Source organism: Talpa occidentalis, unplaced genomic scaffold (assembly GCF_014898055.3).
Source record: "Talpa occidentalis isolate TD23 unplaced genomic scaffold, MPIMG_talOcc4v2.1 talOcc4.13, whole genome shotgun sequence".
Lineage (NCBI taxonomy): Eukaryota > Metazoa > Chordata > Mammalia > Eulipotyphla > Talpidae > Talpa > Talpa occidentalis.
Genome location: NW_023601322.1, coordinates 59,122,067 through 59,149,647, shown reverse-complemented (window position 1 = coordinate 59,149,647; position 27,581 = coordinate 59,122,067). Strand labels below are relative to the sequence as shown.

Below are 27,581 nucleotides of genomic sequence, written 5' to 3'. Positions count from 1 at the left end.
CCTGGAACATTCTTTCCGACGTCTTCCACTGCCTGACTCTTCCTCCAAGTCTCCACTCAGATGTCAGCTCCTCCAGGAAGCCTCTCCTGACCCCCCATCTAAGATAGACCTCCCTTCCTCTGGGATTCTCCGTCAGAGCCCTGCTTTGTTTCCTTCATTGCACCGACACCATCTATAATGAAATGTTTATGTGTTTTCTTCCTGAGATGTCAACTCATGAGGTAAAGACAGAGTCTTGTGTGTCACAGTACCTGGCTCGCAGCAGTGTTTAACAAACGGCACACACCCGCTGCCGTGGCTAAAATTAAAGCGACTGACAATACCAAGTGCTGCCAGGGCTGTGGAACAGTCACCCTCTCCTACAGGTGCAGGAGTGGACAGGGGCACAGCAAACCTACCACCCCATGTCCATGGGCCCACAGCAAGGGTGGGCAAAGAAGGCCCCAGGAGGTGCTGAACACCCCGAGTGCTCCCTTTTCAGTGACAGTGGAGGGTGCCGACTACCAGTAGGGGGTTTGGGGGGTGGGAAGTAGAGAACAGTCAGGGAACGGGCCTCATGGGGGACAAGGTTACCTTGGGGTCCCAGAGCTTCAAACAGTGCCTGTGTCCCTGTCCTCCTGATTCCCCCACTATGTCCAGCTGTTCTCTTGGAGTCAGTGTTAAGATCTTAGGTATTACTTTCATGATTATTTGTTCAAGGTCACGCCTCCCTCTCCCACTAGCGGTAAGCGCCAGGAGGACAGGGGTTTTGCCTGTTTCACCCCCACACCCAGCTGTAGCCCAACACCCAACACAGTGCCCGGCAGGGTGACACAGACTGGGTAGTCATGCTAAATGAATATGTGAGGGTTGGAGCAAGACCAGGCAGTGGAGGGAGGGTCAGGGTGGTTGGGGGTGTCCCTGTGGATGGGCCGAGAGCAGCAGACCAGCCACTTACAAGAACCTGGCCTGGGCCTGCCCGTGCAGGCAGGATCCTTGCAAAACACCAATTAAGACATTTGACCCAAATTCGGATAAAAGCCTTTTTCCTGTGTCAAGTTGAGCTAATAATACGCATTTATTCATAATTTATGAGGCCTAGTAAGTGGGAACAATTAAGGAAAAGGTCTGGGCAAAACCCATCTTTCTTGTGTCACCTAAGCCTTTGTCAGGTGATTCCACCCCTCTCTGCCGGCTTATTAGCAGTATTGGTATTAGTATCAGTATTTTTCTTGCTAGTACTGTTAGCTGTGATTTATTGAACTCTTACCAGGCCAGGACATAAACTTGCCTCATTTAATTTTTACTGTATGAGGCAGGTATTCAATTCTAGAGATGAGGCAGTTGAACTTCAGAGAGGTGGATGGACTTGCTTGAGGTTGCCCAGCTGGGGAGTGGGGGTTCGGCATCAGGGCTGAGCAGGCCCACCCCCTTGACCTCTGTGGAGTTTGTTCCCATGCCTCCAGCTCAGGCTGTTCCTGAGTCTGCATAGCAGCCCTCCTTAATTGTGCTGACTTAGAGTCAGCACAGGGCAACTTAGATCTGGAGACTATGGTGTACAAGTGGCCACCTTCTGATTCAGCGGGTCCAGGTTAGACCTGAGGAATCTGCATTATTTTTTAGCACCTTCCCCTGTGAGCCTGAAGCTGCTTGTCCCAGGACCATGCTCCGAGAAGTGAAGGTTCAAACCGTGCTGTTCGCAGAGTCCCTCAAGTCTCCCCTCCACCCCACCTGTCACTGTCAGGCTGTGTGTGGCCTTCTAGGCCTTTCCCTGTTTATTTCCATACGTGTTAACATGTGTGGAGCAACATGTGACTCAGTTTTGTCTCCTCTTCACACATGTGGGATAATTACCTACCTGCTGATAGTCTGCCTTTTATAATGTTTTATTTAACATGCCTTGGAGAACGTATACATCTGTCTCCTTCTTTTTAATGGTGTTGAATACCCCATGATACAAGTGACTCTAGTTTTATTTCCCTCTTGTTCATTGATGGGTAGTCTTCCACATTTTAGACTTTACAAACATCCCTATAAAATCCGTGGGAACCTGGGTGTCTTCCAGAACATCAATCAATAATGTCAACCATTATTGTTGCTGTTTATTGTTATTTTATTATTAATATCAGGGGATTGTTGCCTTCTAGAAATCCCCTTTCAGTTGAAGGCTGTGAGGTAAAAGGATAACTCTCTATTTGCAAGGCTAATGAAATTTTCAACAAAACAGTGCTCTAAGAGAACAGAGATGTGCTATGTGGGCAGGGCTTTGAGGAATGAGTAGGAGAGCAGAGGTGCAGCCGGGAGAGCGGTGGGCAGGGAATCCGTATTGCCAGGGCCTGGCTTAGCTCTGGTAGATCCCACAGTTGCAAGAGGGTGAGGCAGATCTTTATATTTCTTGGTCACCTGGTGAGATCAGGCCTTGGCCAAGGGCAACCGAGCATCCAGGTGGGCAACAACATGAGTAAGAAGGACCCTCAGGTCCAGCCAAGCTCAGCTCTGACCCACCTCCTTCTTTCTTGTATTTTAGGGCGGGGTGCCCGGGGAGGAGCAACTCTATGCCGATTTTCCGGAGCTTGATCTCTCCCAGCTGGACGCCAGCGACTTTGACTCGGCCACCTGCTTTGGGGAGCTGCAGTGGTGCCCAGAGAACTCCGAGATTGAACCCTGCCAGTATGGCCCCGATGACTCGGAACTCTTCGAGGTATGTCTTCCTGTGCCTGCCTCCCTGTGCCGCTCCCTGTTCCTGAAGCCTGGCTCTGCTTCTCGCCGCCTGGTCTGCACAGCTACATAGTCTCCTCGCCCTCCAAACCTCCTGGACCCTGTCATTGTCCGGGATCTACACTTGACCTGAGGCTGCTCTCTGTGACTCCAGGCACACTCCGAGTCCCACTGTGGGTCAGGTGGGCTCCCCAGTATTATCACACTGAGTCCTCATCTCCATTTTACAGATGAGGAAACTGAGCCTTGGAGGACTTCAGTCATGGGCCTAGGGCATTTTACCTATTCTGTAATGGAATGCATTCAACCCCAGTCCGCCTGCCTCCCTGGGGGGCCTTATAACCATGGCAACACTGTGCCAGGGTCCACTCACACTCATACAGTAACCCCTCTGTGGCAGAGCTGTCCCTGTTCGTACCTAATAACTCATTTAATTCTCTTAACTCTCAGACATGAGTATAGTTAGCTCCGTTTTCAGTTGGAGTCTAGAGGTTCTCTGGGAGGAGGCTGTGCCAGGAACTGCTGTGCGTATCCATGCCAATAGCACCCTGTGTGTGCCCACGCCCAGCCTTGGGGGCCCCCTAATATGGGATAATATGTCTGGGATTGGATTCCAAATAAAGCAAGCTCCACATGCACTTGCTGTGTGGATGTGGGCGTGCAGCATGGAGGGTCAGGGATGAAATAAGATTGGTCAGGTTGAAAGAGGATGGTGGGCACGTTTGGATTCATTATTCTTTCCTTGAAATATGCTCCCCCGTCAAGATGGCTGTGCCTGTCTGGCGTTATCATAATGACATAACAACAACACTGCGTGTGCCAAGTGCCGTCAGCGTCACCACCAACGGTCCTGGTAGATTTCATCCTTCCTTCCCGAATGTTCGCGGAGCCCCCTCTATGTGTCAGGCACTGTGTTCATCCAGGGACTCTATAGTCTGACCCTGGATCGGCAAACAGGCAGACACAAAAGCAGAACAACCGATGGCTGAGCTGGAGGCAGCCACTAGCAGCTCAGTGAGCAGGGGCGGAGCTTCCCAGCAGGGGTAGCAGTGTGCACAGAGCCAGGAGGCGGGAAGGCCTCTGTGCTGGGGAGCAGCAAGGCTGGAGGGTTGGCGCTAAGGGGCCAGTGCTAGGAGACACAGTTGAGAGGCAGGCTAGGACCTGATCATGCAGGGTCTTGTGGGCCATGGTGAGGAGCTTAGATTTTCCCCATGACTATTCTAACCTGTAAGTAGAAGACTATTATACCAGGTGAAGAAAGTGAAGCTCAGAGAGGGTAAGTAACTTGCCCCAAATCACGCAGCCAGCAAGGGCCAGGGTAAAGACTGTAATTGAGGGAACCCATCAGTGGCTATCCATCTGTGTAGCCTTCACAGCTACACAGTCCTTCTGCAAACTTTGCAGGCTCACTGGGGCTGGGCCCTGGTTCTGGCTCTATGTGGGGGCCACCGTTCTGTCTAAACAGTGGGGGTGAGACCTACGCCATGCTGCTCCCTCCCTCAGAGGAGCAACTCCCAGAAAATGCTCACAGGTTGTAGAGAACTGACAAATGTGAGAGGGGTATAAATGCTGTGTACAAACCACCCACCCTTGGATGGCACAGGCCCTCTGCTGCTCAGAGACTAGCTGGACCACCGGCAAGCCAGCCCCGCGAGGTCCCTGGACTCCCAGCCTAGGGAGGGAGGCAGGCTCCTCACAGCTGACAGTGGCAAAACACAGCCCACCAGCCCCTCCCCTGCAGGCCTGCACTCCCATCTGCTCTCCCGAGGCAAGGCCAGCCCCACCTTTGACACACCCGTACACCTTCCCATACTTGTAACGGTGTGCCCAGTGGGGACCCCAGGAGCATGGGGGTCGTGGCAGCATTATGCATTGATCTGTTTCCTGGACTCTGTAGAGCCCAGATCTTTCTCCCGGCTCAATGCACATCAAATGAACCAAGCCCTTTTATGCCCACCTCTCACGCCGGCTCCTCCTAAGGCTCTGGTTGGTGACTTCCTGTCCTGGGCTCCCACCTGTGTTCGTGCGTGTGTCCACGCGTGTCCTTCAGACTGGGAGCTATTTCCCCTATGGGGCCCTCACATGTTGCCGAGACTCTGGTCGTGAGCGGGTAATGAGGGAACCGATTGTAACATAGTGTGTCCCTCACCCCATCCACGGCTTCGGGATTTCAGCCCCCTGTGGTCTGAAAATATGCCATACAATAAGATATTTTGAGAAAGAAAGACTGATTCTTATAATCTTACCACAGTATATTGTTCTACTTTATCATTGCTACTATTAATGCCTTAGTGATTTTATAAATTAAACTTTATCAAAGGTGTGTGTGTGTGTAGGGACAGACATTTGTATGGGGTTCTGCACTAGCTGCAGTTTCAGGCATCTGCCTGGAATGTGCCCTCATGGTTAAGGGGACAACTGTGTTTTCCTTCCCTCCAAGGACCAGCCCGTTTCAAAAGCCCCAAGTCAGGGCTCCAGGGCTGCGAGTTTGAATCTCCCCTCTGTGCTAGTTCAGTCAGTTTCCACCCTTGATGACTACGGGGAGGGGGGTCAGCACCAGCTCCCCACAGTCCAGCCTTATCCTAGTCAGGGGTGTCTCTGCTCTGGAAACAGACCAGAACATGGAGCGCAAGCTGCCGTCTCAGGCTGACAGCCTGCCGAGGCCCTTGCCGGGCCACAGTAGGCACCGGCTGTTTTTGGAGGGAGTAGGTCATGTTTCTCCTGTCACATGTGGTGTAGCTGCCGCAAGTGGCTCTCTTGGGCTGGGCCTCAGTTTCCCTGAGTGAGGAGTGAGGACATGGATTACATTGTGGTTCTTACTCTGCAGAGGCGAGAATCACTGTCTTTTTAGATTTTTTTTTTTAAGATTTTATTTATTTTTATACAAGAGCTGGGGTACAGGCCAGAGGTGTGGGGGTGAGAGGATTCACCAGAGACAGAGTGGGGAACAGAACAGGCAGATGACCGAAATACACTGCGGAGGGGAGCAGCCGGCGAGACAGGAGAGTGTCGACCCCATGTGGGAATCTCCCTGGCCGGCCAGGAATCGAACCCGTGCTGCAGAGACTGTGGACATCCTCACAGTGCTGCACTCAACCCGCTGCGCCACCCGGGAGATCCTGTCCTTTTAGATTCTAATGGAATCTCTGGACCTCCTCCCAGGAAAGATGGGGGGCGGGGGACGGGGGTGGAGACTGAGTTCCTGGGTTTCCCACACCTCAATTAACCTCCCTGGACAGCGGAGGATTCTGAGTGTTCTTCCCATCCTGATAGCCTAATCCTGTTCTATGTCATTCCTTCAAGCCACTCGCGCCTCCCAAAATGAATCATTTTCTCTTGGATTTCTTGAAGACTTCTTTTCCTCCAGCTTGAGATCTGCTCAGGAAGGTTGGGGGTGGAGCTGTGTCTATTAATATCCCTTCCTCAGCTGATTAACTCTCCATTAATTTGCACTCCGTTTCCAAGCGGAGCAGGGAGAACTGAGCTAATGTGCCCGGGAAAAGGAGAGGGGTGATGTATTATCCAGGGTGCGGATGGGATGATACTGTAGTTAGGAACTGCTTTTCTCCCCAGCTGGCTGAGGGCCTCCAACCCTACCTGGATTGAGGCCTCCAACCCCACCTGTTTGGAGCCTCCAGCCACACCTGGTTGTCCCGAGTTAGAGAAGGCCTTTCATTGTCATTTTGTTTTGCTCAACCTGTTGGGTGCTTCTTGAGGTCTCCAAGAATGTGTATTTGTGCCAGCACCTTGCCTGGGGCCCAGGGAGTCCTTGACTCTTGCCTTCCTAACCCCCATCCCCACCCCTCACAAGTATCTGTCCCCACTCTAGAAAAAATGGCCAATAGGCTTCCTGTGGCGTGCTGGCAGCTGTCGATGGAAGACAGTGTTAAGGAAGATGCTGGTGTGGAAGGAGTAGTGCCACTACTGGTAGCAACATGGGGGAGCCCCAGTACGTAACCACATGTTTGACACGGTGTCACTCTGTGTTCCCCAAGGTCCTTCCAGCTCTGCTATTTGCAATACTTTGTAGTGTGTCAGGCCATCCCTATGTGCCCTGTGAAGAGGGAGTTCTCATTCCATCTACTGCTGATGACATCATTTCTGAATGACTCCCTGTAGAAGCTGTTCTGAAACACCAATCTCAGTCCCTCCCTGGTGGCCAGAGGTCAATGTCTGCTCAGTCATTCTTCCACTCAGCAAATCTGCCTTCACTCATGCCCGTGACACTGAGTTAGGCACAGGAGAACCCTACAAAGTAATTGCAGACCTGGCCTTCCCAGCAGCCCCGGGAGGGAGGCTGGCAGGGAGCATGTCCTCCTGTCTTATAGAAAAGGCAGCAAGGCAGAGAAGAGACAGACTTGCCCGTGTGGCAGAACCCCAGCCCCAAGAGTCATCACATCGATGACCCCAGATCCCAAGATCTGAATTCCCCATCAAATTGTACCCTGGGAATGCAGGAAGTTTGGCCTGGGGATGGGGCGGGCAACACCCCTGTGAGCCCCAATGCACCCTGCAAAGTCCGGGACCCATCTGCCCTCAGGTCTCCAGCCCAGGACCTGGGTCAGATCCAACCAAAACCTTTTGTTCCAAAAACAACAAACACGTTTGTTCTCTTCTTCCCATGTCCCCCGTTCGAATTACTCAGCTGCTGCCCCGGCTGCAAGGCCTGGAATAGATTTAGTGCCGCCAAAAGGCCGTCACGAGATGTGGATTGCAGATGAACTTCCTGAGAAAAGGATAAACAGCCCGACCTGGGATGGGAAAGAGCTGGTGGAGGCACCACGTGACAGACACTCCTCCTCAGTAAAGGCCCAGAAGGAGCCTTGGCCAAGTGAGGCGGCCTGTGCTTCGCAGCGTCCGGCCTCTGCCCCGGGGCTGGTGGGCTGTGCGTGTTGACCTCACCCTGAGAGGGAGATCTCAGGAGCCAGAGAAGGGAGGGCCTTGGCCCACGTGTGTGACATGCGCCGTGTCAGTCCTGCCTCTGCCCTGGTTGAGCTTGCGACTGGACACACGGCTCCCCTCTCACCCCCCACCCACCAGCCTTAGTTTCCTCCTGCAAAGTGGAGACGAGACTGAACCCCCCCACCCTGCCCCTCGCGGAGTTTGCTGTAGAGCATTCACTTGAACCACCATTACCAAGCCTTTCTGTTCGTGTCGTCGGCCGAATCCCTGGCCCCTGTACAAGGTCTCCCCTCTGCCTGGAATCTTCTATCTCTGCTCTTTGCCTGCTTGGTTGGAGGCTTCTCATCTTTCAAGCCTACATTTAAGGGTCAGTGGCTCCCAGCAGCCTCCGTGGACCACCCTAAAGACCCTTAGATTATCACCACATTCTTATCCTTCATCACAGCTTTCTTGTATTTTCTTCCCAGCCTTTCCTTGCTCTTGTTTACTTCTTTATATGTCACTCCTCTCTCCACTGGAGGGTAAGCTCATGAGGACAGGGGCTGTGTCAGCTTGTCATCAACAGTGCCCAGGCACAGAGTAGATGTCCAGTGCATGCCTGGTAGGGGGTGGGAGGGAGGGCATTGCCACCACTATCACCCCCCAACTACCACCATCACCCCCACCCCTACTACCAGCACCCCCATCATCATCACCCCCACCATCATCCCCACATCACCAACACCACCCCTACCACCCCATCATCACCCCCACTAACACCCCTACCACCACTATCACCCACAGCTCCCCCACCACCATCCCTGCTACCTCCACCATCACCCACACTCCCAACCCCAATACCCATCACCCCCACCTGCACTACCCCCACACCACCATCACCACCACCTCTACCAACACCACTACCACTATCATCACCGTAACCCACCCCCACCATCACCAGCATCATCACCACCACCCCTACCATCACCCCCACCTTCTCCACCACCACCCCCACCACTCTCCACCATCATCATCATCATTAGCAAGAATCATTGCCATCACCATAGTCACAGGCCCTTACTGTGTACCAGTTTTCTGAGCATCTTACATAGGCTAACTCCAGTCCCCAGTCATGACCTTATGAAGCAGGTAGTGTTTGTTATTCCGTTTAACAGATACAGAAACTAACTTACCAAGGGCCCATAGTTGAGAAGTGTGGGATCTGGGACTTGACCCCAGCCCCATAACCCAGGCTCCTAGCCACACATCTGCAGCACTCCTTGGGCGAGCTAGGCCTGGGGACTCTCAGGGACATGGTAGTTTTATTATTACAGCCACAGTGACCGCTGCCATGGTCAGACCCTGAAGCTTCTGCCATTCCATGGGACTGCACAGGCCCCTCTGTGTGCTGCAATGGATGGCATAGACCAGCTGCGGGCCCAGGGCTGTGATGGGGGCAGCTTTCAGGTGATAACCCTGTGCCAGAGGCCACCTGCTAAGGAGCCAAGACTGGGACTCCCAGGGCAGGGCCCTTTCCATCATCACCTGCTGGTAAATTCCATGACTCCTGGAGTTGCTAGCAGGGGCACCTGCTATTCCAGCGATACTAAGATCTGATGGGGCGGATCCAGAGGGTATGGCAGGAGGGTGATGGTGGAACAGCCGCAGGTACGGAGCTGATTTTTACTGTGAGAAAGGCTGAGCCCGGGACACTGACTAACTGTCCCCTCTCTGCTGCCCCCATGCTCCTTGCTTCAGATCATCGACAGCGAGAATGAGGCCCTCCTGGCAGCGCTCACCAAGACCCTGGATGACATCCCTGAGGACGACGTGGGTCTGGGTGCCTTCCCAGCCCTGGATGCTGGGGATGCACTGTCCTATGCTTCCGCTTCGCCTACCCCTTCCTCGGCACCCCCCAGCCCCTCCCCGGAGAGACCCCCCGCCCAGGCTCCTGAGGTGGACGAGCTCTCGCTGGTGAGGAACTCTTTCCCATCATAATCATGGTGGTGGCCTGGGATTCCATGTCTGGTTGTAGGGGTGGCGGGTACCCAGGAGCCCAGCTCCTATTCCTGCCAGCTCTTCATGCTCGCCAGCAATGGGGTGCATGACTGACAATGTGGACAGGGAGTGGGAGGACTCCCTTGGCCTCCCCTCTCCCTCTTGGATGGTTAGACTAACTACAGAGGCATGCCCTGCCTCTGGATTTGGATTTTCTGGATGAACCTTAATTGTGTGTTAAATGCAAACATTTTCATAAAGGTTGTACAGACACGTAGAGTAAAAACTCAAGCAGAAAATGTGGACAGTTAAGAGCAAAATCTCCTTACCCATCTCACAGTGGCTTTTTCCTTCTCCAGAGGTAACCATGGTTGCTGGTCTGTTTTGTGACTTTCCTTTGCTACTTTTTTTCTTTTAACAGTAAAATGGTGCCTACGTCATACACTGGTCTGCACCTTGCTTTTCTCAGGGTGTTGTGTGTCTTGGAAACTCTTCCAGGTGAACAGGCAGCCCTATTTCACCCTTTTTGCTGACTGCCTAGTGTTCCTTGCTGAGGATATACCAGGGTACATTTAACCAGGCCCCTGGTTGATGGGGATTTATGTTATTGCAGCTCCTTTACAGACCTTTGCCACATATAAGTGCCACATATAAATTCCTAGAAATGCAATTCCTGAGTCTACAGATATGTGATTTTCAGCATAGGCAGACTTTCAGATTTCCCTCCAAAGAAGTTGAACTGGCCCTCAGTCCCGCCAGCAAACAACAAATTCTGCCCATGTGAATACGCGTGGAGTGTGCATCTGGAGACCAGGTCTCAGCATTTTTCAGATTCTCCAAGGATTCATTTTTCAGATTCTCCAGCCCTCAGAAGCTGCTGAATGCAGTTGCCCGTGATTGTAGCTGATGGTGCCAGAAGCTGAGATGTCATGAGCTGTGAAATCCAACTTTGCTTTTCCTGTTGAAGGCTCCTGACCTTGGAAAATGACAACTCGGCTAGGAAAACCAGAGTCTGTTAGAGCTTAGGTCATGGAGAGCTGCCAGAAAGGCCCTTGGTGGACCCTTAAGTGCAACGCTGGGCAAACTGAGGCTCAGAGCAGGCAGGGCTCTCCCAGGGCCACAAAACTAGTTGGTTAACCAGCAAAGACTAGAATCCAGGTATTCTGACTCCTGGTCTGGGCCCCCTGTCCTCACTGTCTTCAGACGCCCTAAAGGAAACATTTAGGAAGCACCTACTATGTGCCGGCACATTGTGGCTCCGGGTGATAGGGCCATTGCTTCCTTTCCCACGGCAATCAAACCTACTGGGTTGGAGTCCCTGCCCACCAGTGAATGCTGTGTGTCCCTGAGGCACCTACCCTCTCTGACTCAGCTGCTGCTCTGTGAGGTAGGGTTTTAATGGCGCCTCTCTCAAAGGAAGCACAGTGCTTGGCAGAAAATGCTCATTGAATGCTGTCTGAATAATAGCTATGGCACAACCTTGCGAGGTAGTAACAAAAGGAATTCTCAGAACCATTTTTTGTATGGATCGCCTGAGGGACCAAAACCTCGGCGAGGCAGAGAGCGACCCCTGCCGGTCACGGGCTGTTTCCCTCCTGGCCTTACCAGGCCTCTGTCCACACGCCTCATAGAGCACCACTGCCTCAGATTGTATGCTCGACATACAGGAAACAGGCTCACCATCTAGGCTCCCAACACTCCAGCAGAGTTCCAGAAAGACTACGAGACATTATCCAGATGTCCAGTTTTTAACCTGGAATCATGAACCTCTACTTCCCTGTGCTTTTCTGAAATCAGCAGTTCCTTTTACATTCTTAGAGGGACTCCTGTGATAACAAAAGTTCAGATCCAGTCATTTAGCCTACCTGTTCATTATGCCAACATAGCAGCGAAGGCCTGGAGAGGGAAAGGACTTGTCCCCTTCTCACGGAGCGCTGGGGCTGAGCTGGGCCAGAACAGGCCCCTTTCCTCTAGCTCAACTGCTTTTCCTGTGCACCTCAGAGAACCATAGCCATGCATGCATATGTTTGGGGTCTAGGTGGGGTAGTGGGGCACCTCCAGCTCCTAGGGGTCTGTGGCTCCTGGGCCTTTGGCACACCTTGCTGGGGTGGCCTCTCTCCAAGGAAACACTCAGTGCTGTGGCAGAAACCCATCCTGCTTATCCTCTTGTTCTCAGCCTGAGCTGTGATGTATCTGGGGGTGTGGGGGAGGGGGAGGCTTCCAGGCATATTGAGCTCCCTTTTCTCAGTAGGACACACTGTGCCTGTCTCCAGTGCTGAAGTGTAAGGGTCTCAGCAGTTTATCGAGAAAAAGTAGAAAGGTCTGACAAGCTTGGTGCAGTCTGCTTTGCTGTGCATACATTCCTGGATCATCCAGTCCCACCTCTCGATGGAGTCCCAAGAAAGCGGCTAATAGCAGTTGTCCCTGGGAGGGAGAATGTAGCCCTTCGGCCTGAGGAAGACTTGCTTTACATTGTCTACCTGTTAGCATTTGTGAGAGACATTTTTTCATCACTTAGAGTATTGTTTCATTTAAAAATTGGTTTTTTAAGTAGGAATGGCAAAAAAAGAAAAAAAGAGAGAGACAGAGAAATCAGCTGGAATCCCATGCTAAAGAATCACTGTGGAATGCAACTGCCCAGATTGTGTGTACATGCGTGCGTGCGTGTGTGTGTGTGTATAAGTAACACGCATTGTGTCCCAATGAAGTGTATACTTCCTCTGTTGACAGTAGATTTGTTTGGGTTTCTCAAAATCACACATATTTTCTTGGCTTATTAACTCTGAAAAAGATTTACATTTTATTGGGATCCATGTGTGTTTGGGATTGTTGGAGACCTGTTTTTTGCCTTTCATGTATAGGAACATGTTTTAGGTGACTCTCTGCCCCTACCCTACTTTCTGTGGGCCTGTGATGCCAGGGCTGGGGTGTGGTTAGCTCCCCGGAGTTGACTCCTATGGGCCTCTCCTCTAGGCCCTCTGATTGTGGCTCAGCCCTACTTCTCCCCTCTCTGCTTCTCCCTCAGCTGCAGAAGCTCCTCCTCGCCACATCCTACCCTACGTCAAGTTCAGAGACCCAGAAGGAAGGAACTGCCTGGCGTCAGGCAGGCCTCAGGTCCAAAAGTCAGCGTCCTTGTGTCAAGGTATTTCTGCAACTTGGGGATGCAGTGTCCAGCCTTTCCAGTCTCCCTCCTCGATCTTCATACAGCTTCGTAGCCAGTGTGCTGGGCACTTGTTGAGACCCAACCTGTCTCGGGTTCTAGAAAGAGCCCATCATACCAACAGTGACTCCCATATGTGTCCCTCTCCCTGGCACTGTGTTAGGTTAACACAGTGGGTTAAAGCAGGAACAGGAAGAGGTGGCCTGCCCTCAAGGGGTTTATATTCTAATGGGGTGACAGGCCCATCCTAAGACCCTCCCAGTTGCAGAGGTCACAGTAAGAAGTTTGGATTTTTGGGAGGGAGCCACTGGAGACTCGAAAGCTCTGTCCAGAGCCCCCAGGCTTAAAGCAGGCCCTTTGTGCCCCTTGGGCTCCATCTTCTGAGACCACTGAGGAGAGGCTTACTAGGTGATTGCCCAGCGTGCCTGTCACTCAGTCTGCACTCAACCCTTTCTCTCCCCCCGAACAGTGTGGGGACCACCGTATGCAGGCCACGACCTTGAGAAGAGGAGCAGAAACTGTCCCCTGCCTGGGTTCCCCTGGAGGGTGGGCACCCTCCTGGAGCCCCTCCCTGCTTGCCCCATCTGACCTCCCAAACAAAGGTGACAAGTTGCGCTAGAAGGAAAGCCCCTGTGGACAAGTGGGGACAGATAGGCTAGAGAGAGCTGTCAGCTGGGGCCGGTAGCAGACAGCCTGGAATACCTGCCCACAGATCCTCCCCTTTAATCTCTGGGCACTGGGAGGTTACTGAATCTTTATTTCTTTAACAGCTTTGTGGAGGTGCCACTTACATGTCATAAAAGGCACCTGTTATAAATAAAAGTATCATTCAGTGATTTTAGTCAATTTACAATCATGCAGCCATGACCACAGTCCAGTTTGAGAACATTTCCATCATTCCAGAAAGATGCCCCATTAATCCCTGTCCCCGCACCCAGCCCTAGGCAACCACTAATGTACTTCCTGGCCTTACCTCGGCTGTGGCTCTGCAGAGTGGGGTGCCAGGGAAGGGTGAATTCCACCGCAGGGAGATGTGTTCGGGGCTGATCACACTGGCACTTGTCATCACCCGGGCACTGCCCAGTGCCAGACTGTGCTGGGAGCTGGGGTAGAGTGGAGGAAACCTGGCTTTTCCAGTGACCCAGGTGAGACATGCTAGACCTACCAGTGACTGCAGGGCTGGGACAGAGGGGAGGGCCGGGCGGGCCTCCCTCCTCACTCTGGTCTGTTTCCCTCCTAGATGGACAGCACCCAAGACAAGAAGGCCCCGGTGATGCCATCCCAGAGCCGGAGCTGTACCGAATTGCATAAGCATCTCATCTCAGTGCCGTCCTCCGGGCAGACTAAAGCCCACTCGCCAGACAGGAGCCTACAGCAACCACCACCGCTGAGTTCCCAGCTCCCAGCCAAGGAGGATGAGGAGCTGGGTGAGGACTGCCCGAGCCCACAGCCGGCTCCATCCTCTCCCCGGGACTCCCCTGTGCCTGGCAGAACGGGCCCCAGTGTTCCAGTTTCCCAGGAGGACATGCAGGCTATGGTGCAGCTCATTCGCTACATGCACACCTACTGCCTCCCCCAGCGGAAGCTACCCGCGCAGGCCCCAGAGCCAGGACTGCAGCCCTGCAGCAGCCCGTCCAAGCAGGTCAGACCCCGGCCCGGCTCCCATCACCCCTCCAGAGCCTCCTGGGCCGAATTCTCCATCTTGAGGGAACTCCTGGCTCAGGACGTCCTCTGTGATGTCAGCAAGCCCTACCGCCTGGCCACGCCCGTCTATGCCTCCCTCACGCCCCGGCCCCGGCCCCGGCCTCCCAGAGAGAGCCAGGCCTCCCCCAGCCACCCATCCGCCATGGAGGAGGTGAGGATCGCAGCTTCGCCCAAGAGTGCTGGGCCTCGGCCCAGCCTGCGCCCACTCAGGCTGGAGGTGAAAGGGCATGCCAGTCGTCTGGCCAGGCTGCAGCCAGAGGAAGAGGAAGAGGAGGAGGAGGAAGAGGAAGAAGAAAAAGAGGAGGAGGAGGAAGAGGAAGAGGAGGAGGAGTGGGGCCGGAAAAGGCCAAGCCGGGGCCTGCCATGGACCAAGCTGGGGAGGAAGCTGGAGAGCACAGTGTGCCCCGTGCGGCGCTCCCGGAGACTGAACCCGGAGCTGGGCCCCTGGCTCACCTTCACCGAGGAGTCCCTGGGCCCCACAGAGCCCCAGGGGCCTCTGTCTTCAATGCACCTGGCCCCTAAGGCCTACAGCCTGGAAGGGGAGCTGGGCAGCCCCGCAGACGAGGACATTGGCCAGGACCAGCAGCTCCTGCAGGGACCCCAAATCCCGGCTCTGGAGAGCCCCTGTGAGAGTGGGTGTGGGGACACGGATGAGGACCCCAGCTGTCCACGGCTCCCTTCCAGAGGTAGTCAGTGGCGTGTGAGAGCGGGGGCAGGGATGGGCTTGGCATACCCCACTGCGCTGGGGGCCAGGAGCTCGGTGTGGGCAAGACCCTTCCCCTCTCCGACGCTCAGCTTGCCTCCTGCTGGCTGTGTGGATCTGCAGGAAACACCCTGCGTCTCTGAATGTTCATCTTGCACGGGCCAGCTGCCGCGAGGGAGCAAGATACCTGCTCTCACGGCTTAGGTTTCAGCACAGGAGACAGGCAGCCAAAAATGAACAAAAAAGGAAGATAGAGTCAACCCTTGAGCAATGTGGGGCTTAGGAGTGCTGACCCCCCCCCCCGCCCTACAAGGTCAAAAATCTTTGCATAACTTTTGACTGGAAGCCTTACTGATAATAGAAATAGTCAATTAACATTTATACACTGGATTCTTACAATATACTGTATGTGTACATATATATATATATATATGTATACTGTATTCTTACAATAAAGTCAGTTAGAAAAAAGAAAACGTAATTAGGAAAATCATAAGGAAGAGAAACTACATTTACAGTACTAATCTATTTATTGGTACCATTAGCTTACATCATCTGTTCACAAGAAAATCCACGTAAGTGCGGACCCTGGCAGTTCAAACTTGTTCAAGGGTCAGCTGTAATCACAACTTGTGATAACTGCTATAGAGAAGACTTCCTGGGTAGTGAGGTGACAGAAGGCGTGAGTCTATACATTCAGCTCTTCCATGAGGCTGACTTTTCAGTGGTAATAACAGTGGCGATACAGCAGCTCTTCTGTACCGGAGGTGCCAGCCACTGTTTTAAGACTTGGCACCGATTCTCCCCATTGACTCCTCACAGAAAGCCTATGTGGTAGGTACGTTGATGATCCCCATGTTACGATGCAGAGATGCAGATCTCTCACTGTCCATCTGCTAGTCAGTCCTGCGTCTGGCAGAAACCAAAGCCATCACCTCCCACGGCTCTCTCCCTGCGCTGCACTGTTTGGCCAGAAGGGGTCGCCCTGGCAAGATTGAGTCCCCTGCCAGCTCCTAAATGCTACTGAAATTGGGGAATGAGTGGCTTTGAGTTGCTCTTGCCCTTCCCTAAAAGTGGCAGAGGCTTTAGGTCCCATGCTGTGCTGGATACCAATGCCCCCCATCAATGTGTGGGGTCTCCTCCAGGGGAATCATATCTCTTGGAATGCCATGTTGGGAATCTTACTTTTTCCTTTTTATCTTCTTTTCAGACTCTCCCAGGTGCCTCATGCTGGCCTTGTCACAAAGGTAGATTTTTAGAATTTATGGTATATCATTCCATGAGACTTTGTCTTGTTGGGTGTGTATGTTTGGGGTCTGGGTGGTGCAGCAGCCCCAGCCCCACCCTTCTGCCCTGAATGCCATGCGGGGCCCTTTAGAAGCAAGTTTGTTTTTAGAAACTGGTCTCTGCTGCCCCAGGAGAAAGATGGGGAATCTAGAGCATTTCGTAAGTTGTCCTCCCTCTTCAGGACCCAGGAAAGAGGTCTCTTCTGCGTGGGGAAGAACTGGTAACACTGTGTGCCTTTGGGCTAGTCTCTCGCCCCCTCTGTGCTTAGGTGTTCTCTCTGTAAAATAAGGAGACTGAGTGCTTTTCTCTCCACATTGCAGTCTCTCCATGTTTCCTGAAAGAGCTGAGCAGCTCTGAATTCCTCTAACAGCCAGGATGGGGAGTCCCTGCAGATTCTCCCCAGATCCCACTTCTGTAGGCAGCAGAACTGGCCTGTCACAGGCCCTTTACCCTACTCTCTTGCTTGTGGAGATGGACCCTGCTGCTGACCAACCTCTTCCCTTTCTGTCCTCCTTGCCCCCTACAGTGACCCTCCTTTTGGCAAGAAGAATTTTGAGCAGAACTTGACCGTGGAGCTCTGTGGCACAGCAGGTGAGTCAGGGGGCTCAGCGGGTGGGGTGCCCTGAGGGGAGCTGGTGGTGAGTCCTGACACTGAGCAGCCCCTGAGCGGTGAGGGTGCACCAAGCTCTCCCTGACCTCGCTGCACAGCTGCGTGGCCCTTGAATCCATTGTGAGGGAGTCAGAGAGGGTCAGAGCCAGCTTCTGTTCCCCTGCCGACCACTGCCACGAGAGCTGATGCTGGGGTCGGGAAAGGGACACACTCCTTCCCCTGAAGGAGCCGCAGTCTGGTGAGACTCACACATGATGAGTTCTGTTTGACTCAATAGTTCCTTAGTGTGCGAGAGCTCTGGGGGCAAAGGGGGTGGGGTGTGGGGGCAACCAGAGCGAGGGCATTGGAGCTGGGCTTGCAGTATGGAGAGAAAGCAGGGAAAGGGGTCCTGGTAGCATGGTGCAAAGTATAGGTGTATGGAAAGCCAGAGGGTCTGGTGGCCTTTGCAGCTTGTCGGGGAGTATAAGGGGGTGTCACTAAAGCCACGAGGAACACCAGGCTGAGGGGTTGGGTCTCGATCCTATAGACTTCAGGAACCCCAGAGAGGAGGAGACAGCGGGCATTTAGCAAGTTCCTTTTAGTGCCTTGGGGAGAATGAGGGCCCAGGTCAGACACGGGAGCATTCCAGATGCTATGGGGAATCTGGGTGGGAGGTTTTGCCCCTGGTGCCTGCCCACTTCTGCCCTGCAAGACGTCAGAGCAGCTGGGAGGGCTTGATGAGTGACGTGTGGAATAGGAAGAATATCTCCATGACCCAGAGGTCTCAGCTGCCATGACCAGGCGACAAGGGATGGCAAGTGGAATTCAACACGGAAGTGGTGACGGGCGTGTGAGGAGCCCCAGGCCACGTCCAGGCTCACTGCCATCAGAGCCTTCACTGGTTTCTGGGAGAGCAGTGGCGTGTCTGCCTCTTGTTTGCCGTCCCTAAGCGGGGTCTCAGTGTCCTGTGGATAAGTGTCCGTCTCCATCTCGCTTTTCTCCCCTTGCTTGGGCAGGACTCACCCCACCCACCACGCCCCCGTACAAGCCCACAGAGGAGGACCCCTTCAAACCAGACATCAAACACAGCCCAGCCCAAGACAGAGCTACCAGACTCCCCACCCCAGAGGGCACCACAGGAGCGGCCCCCAGGCTGCCAAAGAAGCACCCGGAGCGGAGTGAGCTCCTGTCCCACCTGCGGCATGCCACGGCTTCTCCAGCCTCCCAGGCTGGTCAGAAGCGCCCCTTCTCCTGTTCCTTTGGAGACCATGACTACTGTCAGGTGCTCAAGCCAGAGGGCGCCCTGCAGAGGAAGGTGCTGAAGTCCTGGGAGCCGTCAGGAGTCCGCCTGGAGGACTGGTCCCAGCAAGTCACCCCTCGGGCTGAGGCGGCTGAGGCGCAGGCCCCTAGCAGAGAAGGCAGGAGCTGTGATGTCGGGCCCTCCCCCAAGGACAGTGTGCTGCTGAGGGACCATGAGATCCGCGCCAGCCTCACCAAGCACTTTGGGCTCCTGGAGAGCGCCCTGGAAGATGAAGACCTAGCTTCCTGCAAGAGCCCCGAATACGACACCGTCTTTGAGGACAGCAGCAGCAGCAGTGGTGAGAGCAGCTTCCTCCTGGAGGAGGAGGAGGAGGACGATGAGGAAGAGGACTCAGGGGTCAGCCCCCCTCGCTCTGACCACTGCCCCTACCAGAGCCCCCCAAGCAAGGCCAGTCGGTCGCTCTGTTCCCGGAGCCGCTCCAGCTCTGGCTCCTCCTCCTGCCGCTCCCGCTCACCAGCCACCCGAAGGACCTTCAGGTACAGGGGCATGGCCTGGGGGGTGGGATGGTGGGCATCTGAGGGTGCAGGGGAGGGAGGGGCATCCTGGAAATGGAAATGCATTTCCCTGTATGGCCCCTGTCCTGGTAGTGTGGAGTCGGGTGAGCTGAGGCAAGCAGTGCCTGCTGTGTGATATCACGGTGTTCTGGATCCCCTGACCTCGGGGGAGGAGGAGCCCCCATCACCTGTGCTTTTATATTTCAACATAGGTTTGGGGGGAAACCTGTACATGACCACACAGGTCAACACCTCTGTGATGTCTACAGGGAAAGGATTAGAATAATTCTAATCTGATTCTAAAGCACAGCCCAATGTAGAGCAGTGCCAGTGACGCGCCTATTCCCACTTCTGGGTTCTGCTGAGCTTACTGCAGCTCTAGCAGTCACCCCCTTACCGCACCCCCTGCTCCCTCTGCACAGGATGGTGCGTCACCAGCCTGCCTGCTCATACCCTCTTTGCTCACTGAACCGGCTGCAGAAGGAGCCAATCCAAACGTCATCGGGAAGCTGGGCAGAAAGGAGGCTGGCATATTTTGGTGGAGACAGGTTGCTTCTCTCCCTGATCACAGCAGGACCAGACGCTTGGAGGGGGGCCCTGGGTAGGAGATGCAGGTCCCACACTCTCTGTGATGCACCCCAGTGACCACTAGGTGGTGCTCACGTGTCTAGCGCTGCAGCGCCCCCTGGGGGCTTCTTCCTTGCAGATGGGGAAATGATTCTATAAGTCTGGGGGAGGGGGTGGCAAATTTGCATTTCCAACTTCCCAGGTGATGATGATGTCACCATACTGTCATTCTGGGAAGCCAGAATTCAGGCAATAGAAAGATACTTTTTCGTAGAAAAATTCAGCTTTTGTTATATATTTACATACTTATATTTACCAATGACTCTTAACTGTTCAAAAACCCGGTTAAAGCAAAGCCTCCTCTCCCCTTAAAAATGGGCTGAGACAGCTAACTGGACGTTCAATTTTAGGGGCTTGATGGACTCCCTGGACATTAATGTTAAGAAAGCCCGATCAGTTACACAAAATGAGCTGCCAGTCATTTCTCTCAAGGCCTCTGTACCCCTCTGAGCCCTCTTTGCCACTCTATGCTCCTTCCCCAGGGTCACTGTGGGCTCAGTGACCACGTCCACATCGGGCAGTTTCCTGCATCCGCCCGCGTTGGAGCTGGAGCTCCCCGCCTCCTTCCCTCCCGGCGGGTTCAGGGGTGTTTGGGAGCCCTTGTGCTCATGGGCTTCCCACAGTTTCGAGCCTCCCTGGAGATCTCCATGGATTGTCCATTTCCTTCTCTTGCTTTTGGGCCAAGCTCAGGACTATCTTTTTCTGCTCACTGGAGAAAGTTCCTGCTCAGCTACCTGGCAGCCTGGCTACCTGGTGGGCCTGAAAACTAGTCATCAGCCTTCTCCAGACCCACATTTCCTTCTGCCTTTTCCTTCCAAACATCCATTTACAGCACAAACCCCCAAACCGAGAGCCTTCCAGCCACTCTCAGACCTTCCTGCCACACTGGGCAGCCTTCGATATTTGCTGGACACATACCCTCTGGGACCCTGTTTCAGTTTCACAGATGCACTTGGAGGCACATCTGGTTCTTAACCCATTTTATAGATGAGGAACCTGAGGCTCAAGCAGCTTCAATAGAAAAAATATAACAAGTGATAGGGAGCATTCACCTGCATTTTCTAACTGGATACTCACAAATGACCAATGATTTGATTGACTTGATGCAGTTGATTTTCAATTGTATCCTGCATTAACAGATGAAGAGCTGAAGCTAGGGGACTTGAGCAACTGGCCCAAGGTCACATGGCAGGAAGGTGGTAGAGCAGGACCCCCACACAGGCTCCTCACTCAGGAGCCGCCTCCCACCCCCCGTGCTGTGCTCCTGCAGTGTGTGTCCCCCCGCCTTGCTTCTCCACCCGGCAGCCTGGTCCCGAGGAGGAGAAGGCAGTGGGTGTGCAGGCAGCAGCATGCTGGAGCCGCCTCGGCCTTGCCCCCTCATGCTTCACCTGATGGCCCACTGGACCTGGGGGCAGTGAAGGCCGCATGGCTGCTTGGCTGAGGCACGAGTGCCAGAGGCCAGAGGCCAGAGGCCCAGACTCAGCAACCCTGCTTTCCACTCGGACTCCCCTTTGGGTTGGGTAATCCCATATTGAACCCGAGCCTCGGCTTTCTTATCTGGAAAATGGGGGCACATGAGACCTCAGAGATTTGTTTCTTCATCAGATCAAATCTGATAATGAGGTGAAAGGACCTTTCTACCCCTCATAGCATAGAATGCCAGCCGCGGAAGGGTGACAAGGAGTCGGGAGGCGAAGTTTCCCATGCCCGAACCCCGGAGATGGCACGAGGGGCGTTCGGGTGTGCAGGTGCGCACATGGCCCCTGCTGTCACCGCAGGGCGGGAGAGCTGGCACCTGCGCCCTCTCTAGTTTGCCCTCACCAGCTAGTCCCGAAGGCTCGAGCCTCGCCTCCCGGCAGCTCACCTGCCCCATAGTCCCACTGAGAGTGAGTGCCTCTGCTTTGCTTGTTCACCGACAGATGTGAGAGCAGAGGGCCGTGTTCAGACGGAACGCCAAGCGTCCGGCAGGCCAGGAAGCGGCGGGAAAAGGCCATTGTAAGTGACCTGCGACGCTGGAGCCCTGAGTGATGGGGGCGAGCAGGGGAGTCAGGAAGTTGGGGGCTCCGTAAATCCCAAGTCCCTGCCTGGGGAAGAAGGGCCTACAGAAATAATTTTATTTCCCTCATTTGGAAAAAGCACAGAGGTCACCCAGGGTATCACAGATGGCCCAGGGTACAAGGTGCATGCAGTTAGAGATGACTTAGGGTGTGACAGGGCCAGAAGGACCCCCCAGGCCCCACACCAGTCCTGCCATCACTTTCTGTGTGACCTTGGGCAGGTCTCTTAGCTTCCCTAAGCAGCAGATTTGTTCATCTACTCACAGGGAGCTGGGCCTTGTACTTCCTAAGGGTCCCGCAGCTGGATCAGGAATAAGGGGTGGACAGGACCCATCTCTCTTCACACTCCTCCCTGATGGTCCCCTCAGACTTAGTGCACAGGCTCCTGCTGGGCCTGCTGACCCTGCTGCTGCACAGAGAAAGTACATTAGTCAGGACCCAGTCCCTCGGGTCACTGAAAAGGAAGGAAGGGAAAGTAGACGGAATCACAAAATGGCCCCCTCTCTCTTGGTTGGGTTCCCCTGTGACACGGTGCCAGGGCAGGGTGGGGCTGATGGGGCTGCAGGGGGAATGTACGCCCCGGAGGAACACAGCTGTCTGCAGCTTCTTGGCACCCACACATGAATGGTCAGCAGCTGCGACATCCTGGCACTGTCCTAGGCCCTAGAGGACAACCATGGACCAGGCAGATGAAGTCCCCGCCCCTGTGGTTGGGGCAGAGGGAGGGAAAGACAGCGGCTCGTAAGCAGTGATGAGCACTGTGGTTACAGACAGGGAAGCGCTGCGAAACCAGTCCCGTCCCGACTGACACATCTTGAGACAGGCGGTCGTGCTCTGACTGGGGGAGGGCGTTGAACATGGAAGCCTGGGAGCAGGGTCTCCCCGGGGCTGGGCCTGGGAGGTGAAAGGCGCCCACCCAGCAAGGATTCGGGAGGGCAGAGAAGGAAGGTGCTTCTCAGAAATGGGGGAAGGACATCTTTCTCTCATTGAACCCCTACATTGTAGTTGGGGTGCACAGTTCCTGTGACCACACAAGGAGCGTGGGCACCGGAGACTCTCCATCAAGGACGATGTTGGCAACGGCTACCCTGCCTTGGCCCCCCCGTTTGGGCCCCCGGACCCTGCTGTTCTCCCTGCCTCCCCCCCATGGTAGAAGGCTCCACTATCTAACCTGTTCCTACAGGAAGCCTGTCTGAACCAGAACCAGGGGGTTTTGCGCAGGGAAACCTGTGTTTCCCAAGCAGGTCAAGGTGCCTCTTCCAGGAGCAGCAACTTCACCAGGACCCAATTTCATATTGGAGAGAGGAGGCTTCCCCCACCCTCCTCCCGCTGTGCCATTGCACTCAGCACCCAGCTCAGGAAGGTGACCTTGGTCAGGGTGTCTAAACACCACCCTGACCATAGCAGAGACCTTAAGCCCTGTGCACCCCAACCTGCTCTGACTCTGCAATGCCGCAGCTGCTAGCCTTGCCCTTTACTATGGTCAGCCACTTGCTACTGCACCCCAGCACCTCCCCCACTCCCCAGAACAAAGTTTCAGACTCAGACAGGTTCAGAAAACAAATCCCGAAGCTACTGAATGTGCAGTTATATTAAGGGTGAGGAACACTCTCTTTTCTCTGCCTACTCTCTGCTCATTTCCTTGAAGTAAGTAGTTGTTTCCTTTGGGGACTGCTTCCCCACCCGACTATTAGCAGCCCCCTCCTCCAACATGTGGGTCCTCTAGAGTAGTGACTGTCACCATCACCGTCTTCTCTGGAACAACAGCCCCACTGACGTTGCTTGCCCAGCCAGGTATCAGAAACTGGGGGTGAAGATCTCCTTAGGTGTCACCACCCAGGGGCCCCAGGTAGTGAGGCAGTGACTGGACTAGGTCCCTGTGTGTCCCGAGCAGGGCGAAGGTCGCGTGGTGTACATTCGCAATCTCTCCAGCGACATGAGCTCCCGCGAGCTGAAGAGCCGCTTCGAAGTGTTTGGCGAGATTGTAGAGTGCCAGGTGCTGACCAGGAGCAAGAGGTGAGCCTGACAGGTGTCATGTGGACCTGCCATGAATTGGGGGGAGGTGGAAGGGGAGGGATCAGGTCCTACACAGAACTGGTCACACTGATGATGCCTGAGAAGCTCTGCAAAACCAACCTGAAAAAATCCACAGCATAGATCCAAAAGAAGGACCAGGCACGATGGGGCAGTTCTGTCCTGGCATGAACACATGCTGCAGGCAGCAAGCAACCCTGGGGGCTGGAGGGCACCGTTACATTGGAGCTCCCTGCCCACAAGCCCCCAGCTGCTCACAACCCACTTCACCTAGGCCACAGCTAGTCCCAGCCACCCCTTCTACTGGGTGGCCCTGGTCTTTTCCTCCCTCCCTCTCCTGGGGTAGCAGTGTTTCAGCTCTCTGGGGGCAGCAGGCTGCAAAACAGGCTACATATAAATGTGTAACTTAGATGTCAAAAACTTTGTCAGTTTTAAGTATTTCTAAAGTATCTCCCATTTTACTTGCACATTTAACTTTTTAGGGGCTTTAAATTCTAATTTAATAATAATTTTTAAAAGCTTCAATGAGAAAATATTTTCTGTGTACTAATCGCTGCACATCTCACACACATTAGGATTTCACCGAAAGTAGCAAGTGTTGGCAAGAATGTAGAGAAATCAGAACCCTGTGTACTGTTGGAGGAAAGTAATATGGTGCAGTTGCTGTGAAAACAGTATAGATTCCCTTAAAAATTAAGCAGCCAATCATATTGAGGTCCTGGCAGTCCCACTTCTATTCCAAAGAATTGGAAATAAGATCTCAAAGAGGTTATTTGCACACCCACATCTGTAACAGCACTAATCACAGTAGCTAAGAGGTAGGAACAACCCAAGTGTCCACTGACGATGGATGGATACACAAGATGTAGTATATGCTCACAATTGATAATACTCAACCTTAAAAAGGCAGGAAATGCAGTCACATGGTATAATGAGGACGCATCAGAGGAAACTGTGCTGAGGGGAATAAGCCAATCATGAAAAGACCATGTGTGTGAAGCAGTCAAATCCATTGCCAGGGTGGGGAGAGGTAGTCAAGTTTGTGGCTAGGTACAGGGTTTCAGTTTTGCAAGATGAAAAAGTTCTGAACTCTCCTGTATATCATGTGAATATAATTTACACTACTGAACTCTTAACACTTAAAAGGTGGTAAAGATGGTTAATTATGTATGTGTTTTTTTTTTAACATAGTGTGTGTTTTTACAATTCAAAAAAGGAGTCTATGCAAATGGAAGTGGTTTAAGTTCCAGGATAGCCAATGAAGACAATATGCAAAAATAAAGCAAGCAAATGATCATCTAAAAGCAGGGCCAGTTTGTTAACGATTTTAAAAGCACACATGCTCAGCCATTTAATTGAAAACACAGAAGATTCCAGCTTTGGCCTGACCCAGAAAGGTGTGGGGAGGTGTGATTCTGCTATTTATCGGGCGCCCACTGTGGGGAGCCGGTGCTGAGCAGTGGGGAGCTCCAGCGGTCCAGTTTTTCTCTTGCTGTTCTGGAACTGAAGAGTCAGGGCACCTTTCGGCTTTGTGTTTCTATGAGCTTCACGACCTTAGTTGCCTTGTGTAAGTGGGCTCCTGCGATATTGATGGCCTTGGCAGCCTTTTCTGGCCAACATCCCCCATGGCTGTGGCCTCACCTCTAAGGTTAGAGACCTTGGGGTTGCAGGATGGATTTTTGAAGTCCCACTGTGGGTGACAGGCAGGCTCACCCTTGAACAAATCACTGTGGCCGTGGAGGTCACCCCCATGTGACTTATGTGGTGCCCCAAACCTGGCTGACTTGTGGTGGCGCTGTGGTTCTGAGGGAGAGTGGGCACAGGCAGCAGATTTCACAGATGTCTGCGTCAGCATGTGATGCTAGGACAGGCCAAGGAAGTGTGGCTGAGATGGCAGAGTGTGGTGGGATGGAATGAAGCATGGTCACTTCTAGAAAATGGAAAGAATGAGGACAATTCAGTAGTGGGAGGACTGAGTTTGAATCCCTGCTCTGCCACTTGCCTTTAGGAAAAGTCATTAGATACCAGTACCCACATGCAGTGCCCTCTGAAGAGCCTATGGGGCTGTGGCTGTCCAGCACCAGAACAGCGCCTGGTCATGTTTATTGCAGTAACAGTAGCAGTTACTACCTGCTCTCATTATGTAGCAGAGGTCAGCCTCGCCACTGTTGTCATCTCAGTTTGGGACCGTGTGTCGTGGTGACTGAGCCCAAGCCATTGGGGCCTCTGCTCCTTGTCTGGAGCGGGGTCGACCCGGTTGACCAGCCAGCTCAGTAACATGCTCCCTTCTCTCCCCCCAGAGATGAAAAATATGGCTTCATCACCTACCGGCGCTCTGAGCACGCTGCGCTCTCTGTGAGGGACGGCGCTGCCTTGCGGAAGCGCAACGAGCCCTCCTTCCAGCTGAGCTACGGGGGCCTCCAGCACTTCTGCTGGCCCAGGTACACTGACTACGGTGAGTACTCAGACCCCGCCATGCTCCGGGCCCAGATCCTGAGGGCGGTGGCCTAACCTGACGGGCGGTGGCCTTGAATGAAACCCATACCAAGGCTTCTTTGGCCACAGCTCCCAGGCCAGGCTCCATTGTGCTGCTGCTGGGTTCATCTGGTAGCCCCGTCACCTGGAGGCAGCCATCTCATTTTTCTTCTGCTTTCTGGTCCACTTTGTCCTCTGCCCAGACTGGTACAAAAGACAGAGATTCAAGTCTCCCGTGGCTTCTTGGAAGGTCTGACCTTGTGTTCACAAACCACTGGCAGAGCCATGGCTACTGACCCCAAATAGACCAGCAGCCTCCCTGCCCCTTTGCGGGGCTTTCCATGGTAACCCCAACAGACAGCAGCAATCCATTAAGGCACTACAGTGAAACAGTAGTACCATGTAGTACCATGCCCTTGCATTTGGGGACAAGTTTGTGGAGAAGAATCAAGAAGTACAACTTGGGAGAGAATTATTTACAGGGAAGTGTCCTATGTAGCCCCTATAATCCAGGGGAGAGTGTCAGGAAAAGTAGGAGCGTTCCAGGTGCCCCACAGAACTACACAGTGAGGGCGCCCTCGTCTCCTCAGCCCCCTGTGTGACTCACACGGTGGTTTCCCAATGGGCAGAAAGCTGTTAGAGGAAGTAGAATTATAGGCAAAGAGCTGGAAAGGAGCTTGGGGTGCTCTGGCTTAGCCCCCCCATACTCTACAAATAGGGCCACCCATGATGTGGATGATGTCACTGCAGGACGGCAGTGCTGACGTCCGCTGTTCAGTGCCACATCCACTCCATGGGGCTGCCCCTGCGGCAGGATGGTCCCTTGGCTTTTCTGAGTTGCTCACTGCCTTCCCTCTCCCCGACTCCTCACCCCTGCCCAGATTCCAATTCAGAAGAGGCCCTTCCTGCGTCTGTGAAAAACAAGTATGAAGCCATGGATTTTGACAGCTTACTAAAGGAGGCCCAGCAGAGCCTGCATTGATAACAGCCTTAACCTTCGAGGAATACCTCAATACCTCAGACAAGGCCCTTCCAATATGTTTACGTTTTCAAAGAAATTAAGTATATGAGAAGGAGAGCGAGCGAGAGCGTGAGAGAACACACGTGAGAGAGAGAGAGACTTGAAACTGCTGTCCTTTTAAAAAACAATCAATGTTTACATTGAACAAAGCTGCTTCTGTCTGTGAGTTTCCATGGTGTTGACGTTGCACTGCCACATTAGCGTCCTTGCTTCCGAGGGGTTGTCCCGGGTGCGCCTCCAAGTGCTGGCTCAGTCACCCACCCCCCACCCCCCAACCCATCCCACCCCCGCCCGCCCACCCCACCCCCACCCCATCCCCACCCCACCTGACCGCCGTAGTCGCGCAGCTGTGTTCACCATAACATTTCTTGTCTGTAGTGTGATGATGAAATTGTTACTCGTGAATAGAATCAGGATTATAAATGCATTTTTAATTGAAGAAAAAAAAGTATATCCTTAAAATAATGTATTTATGGCTCAGATGTACTGTGCCTGGGATTATTGTATCGCTTCCTTGATTTTTTAACTATGCA

At 53.5% G+C, this 27,581-nt stretch overlaps 1 protein-coding gene across 2 annotated transcripts in view; it reads left to right on the top strand.

The window, feature by feature from the left end:
• The window catches only part of PPARGC1B (PPARG coactivator 1 beta), a 96,410-nt gene extending 69,102 nt beyond the window's left edge, over positions 1-27,308 (top strand). Inside the window, exons 2-12 of one of the 2 annotated variants that reach the window (XM_037508963.2) lie at positions 2,507-2,680; positions 9,337-9,552; positions 12,602-12,718; positions 13,977-15,126; positions 16,354-16,390; positions 16,957-17,021; positions 18,036-18,816; positions 21,381-21,456; positions 23,413-23,534; positions 25,853-26,007; positions 26,909-27,308. In XM_037508963.2, coding sequence (XP_037364860.1) covers positions 2,507-2,680; positions 9,337-9,552; positions 12,602-12,718; positions 13,977-15,126; positions 16,354-16,390; positions 16,957-17,021; positions 18,036-18,816; positions 21,381-21,456; positions 23,413-23,534; positions 25,853-26,007; positions 26,909-27,009 — 2,994 coding nt within the window. In that variant the 3' untranslated portion in view covers positions 27,010-27,308. Of the gene's footprint in view, positions 1-2,506; positions 2,681-9,336; positions 9,553-12,601; positions 12,719-13,976; positions 15,130-16,353; positions 16,391-16,956; positions 17,022-18,035; positions 18,817-21,380; positions 21,457-23,412; positions 23,535-25,852; positions 26,008-26,908 lie in introns of both variants that reach the window. The other variant, XM_054694265.1, reaches the window with a different exon arrangement.
• Positions 27,309-27,581: the final 273 nt, after the last annotated feature.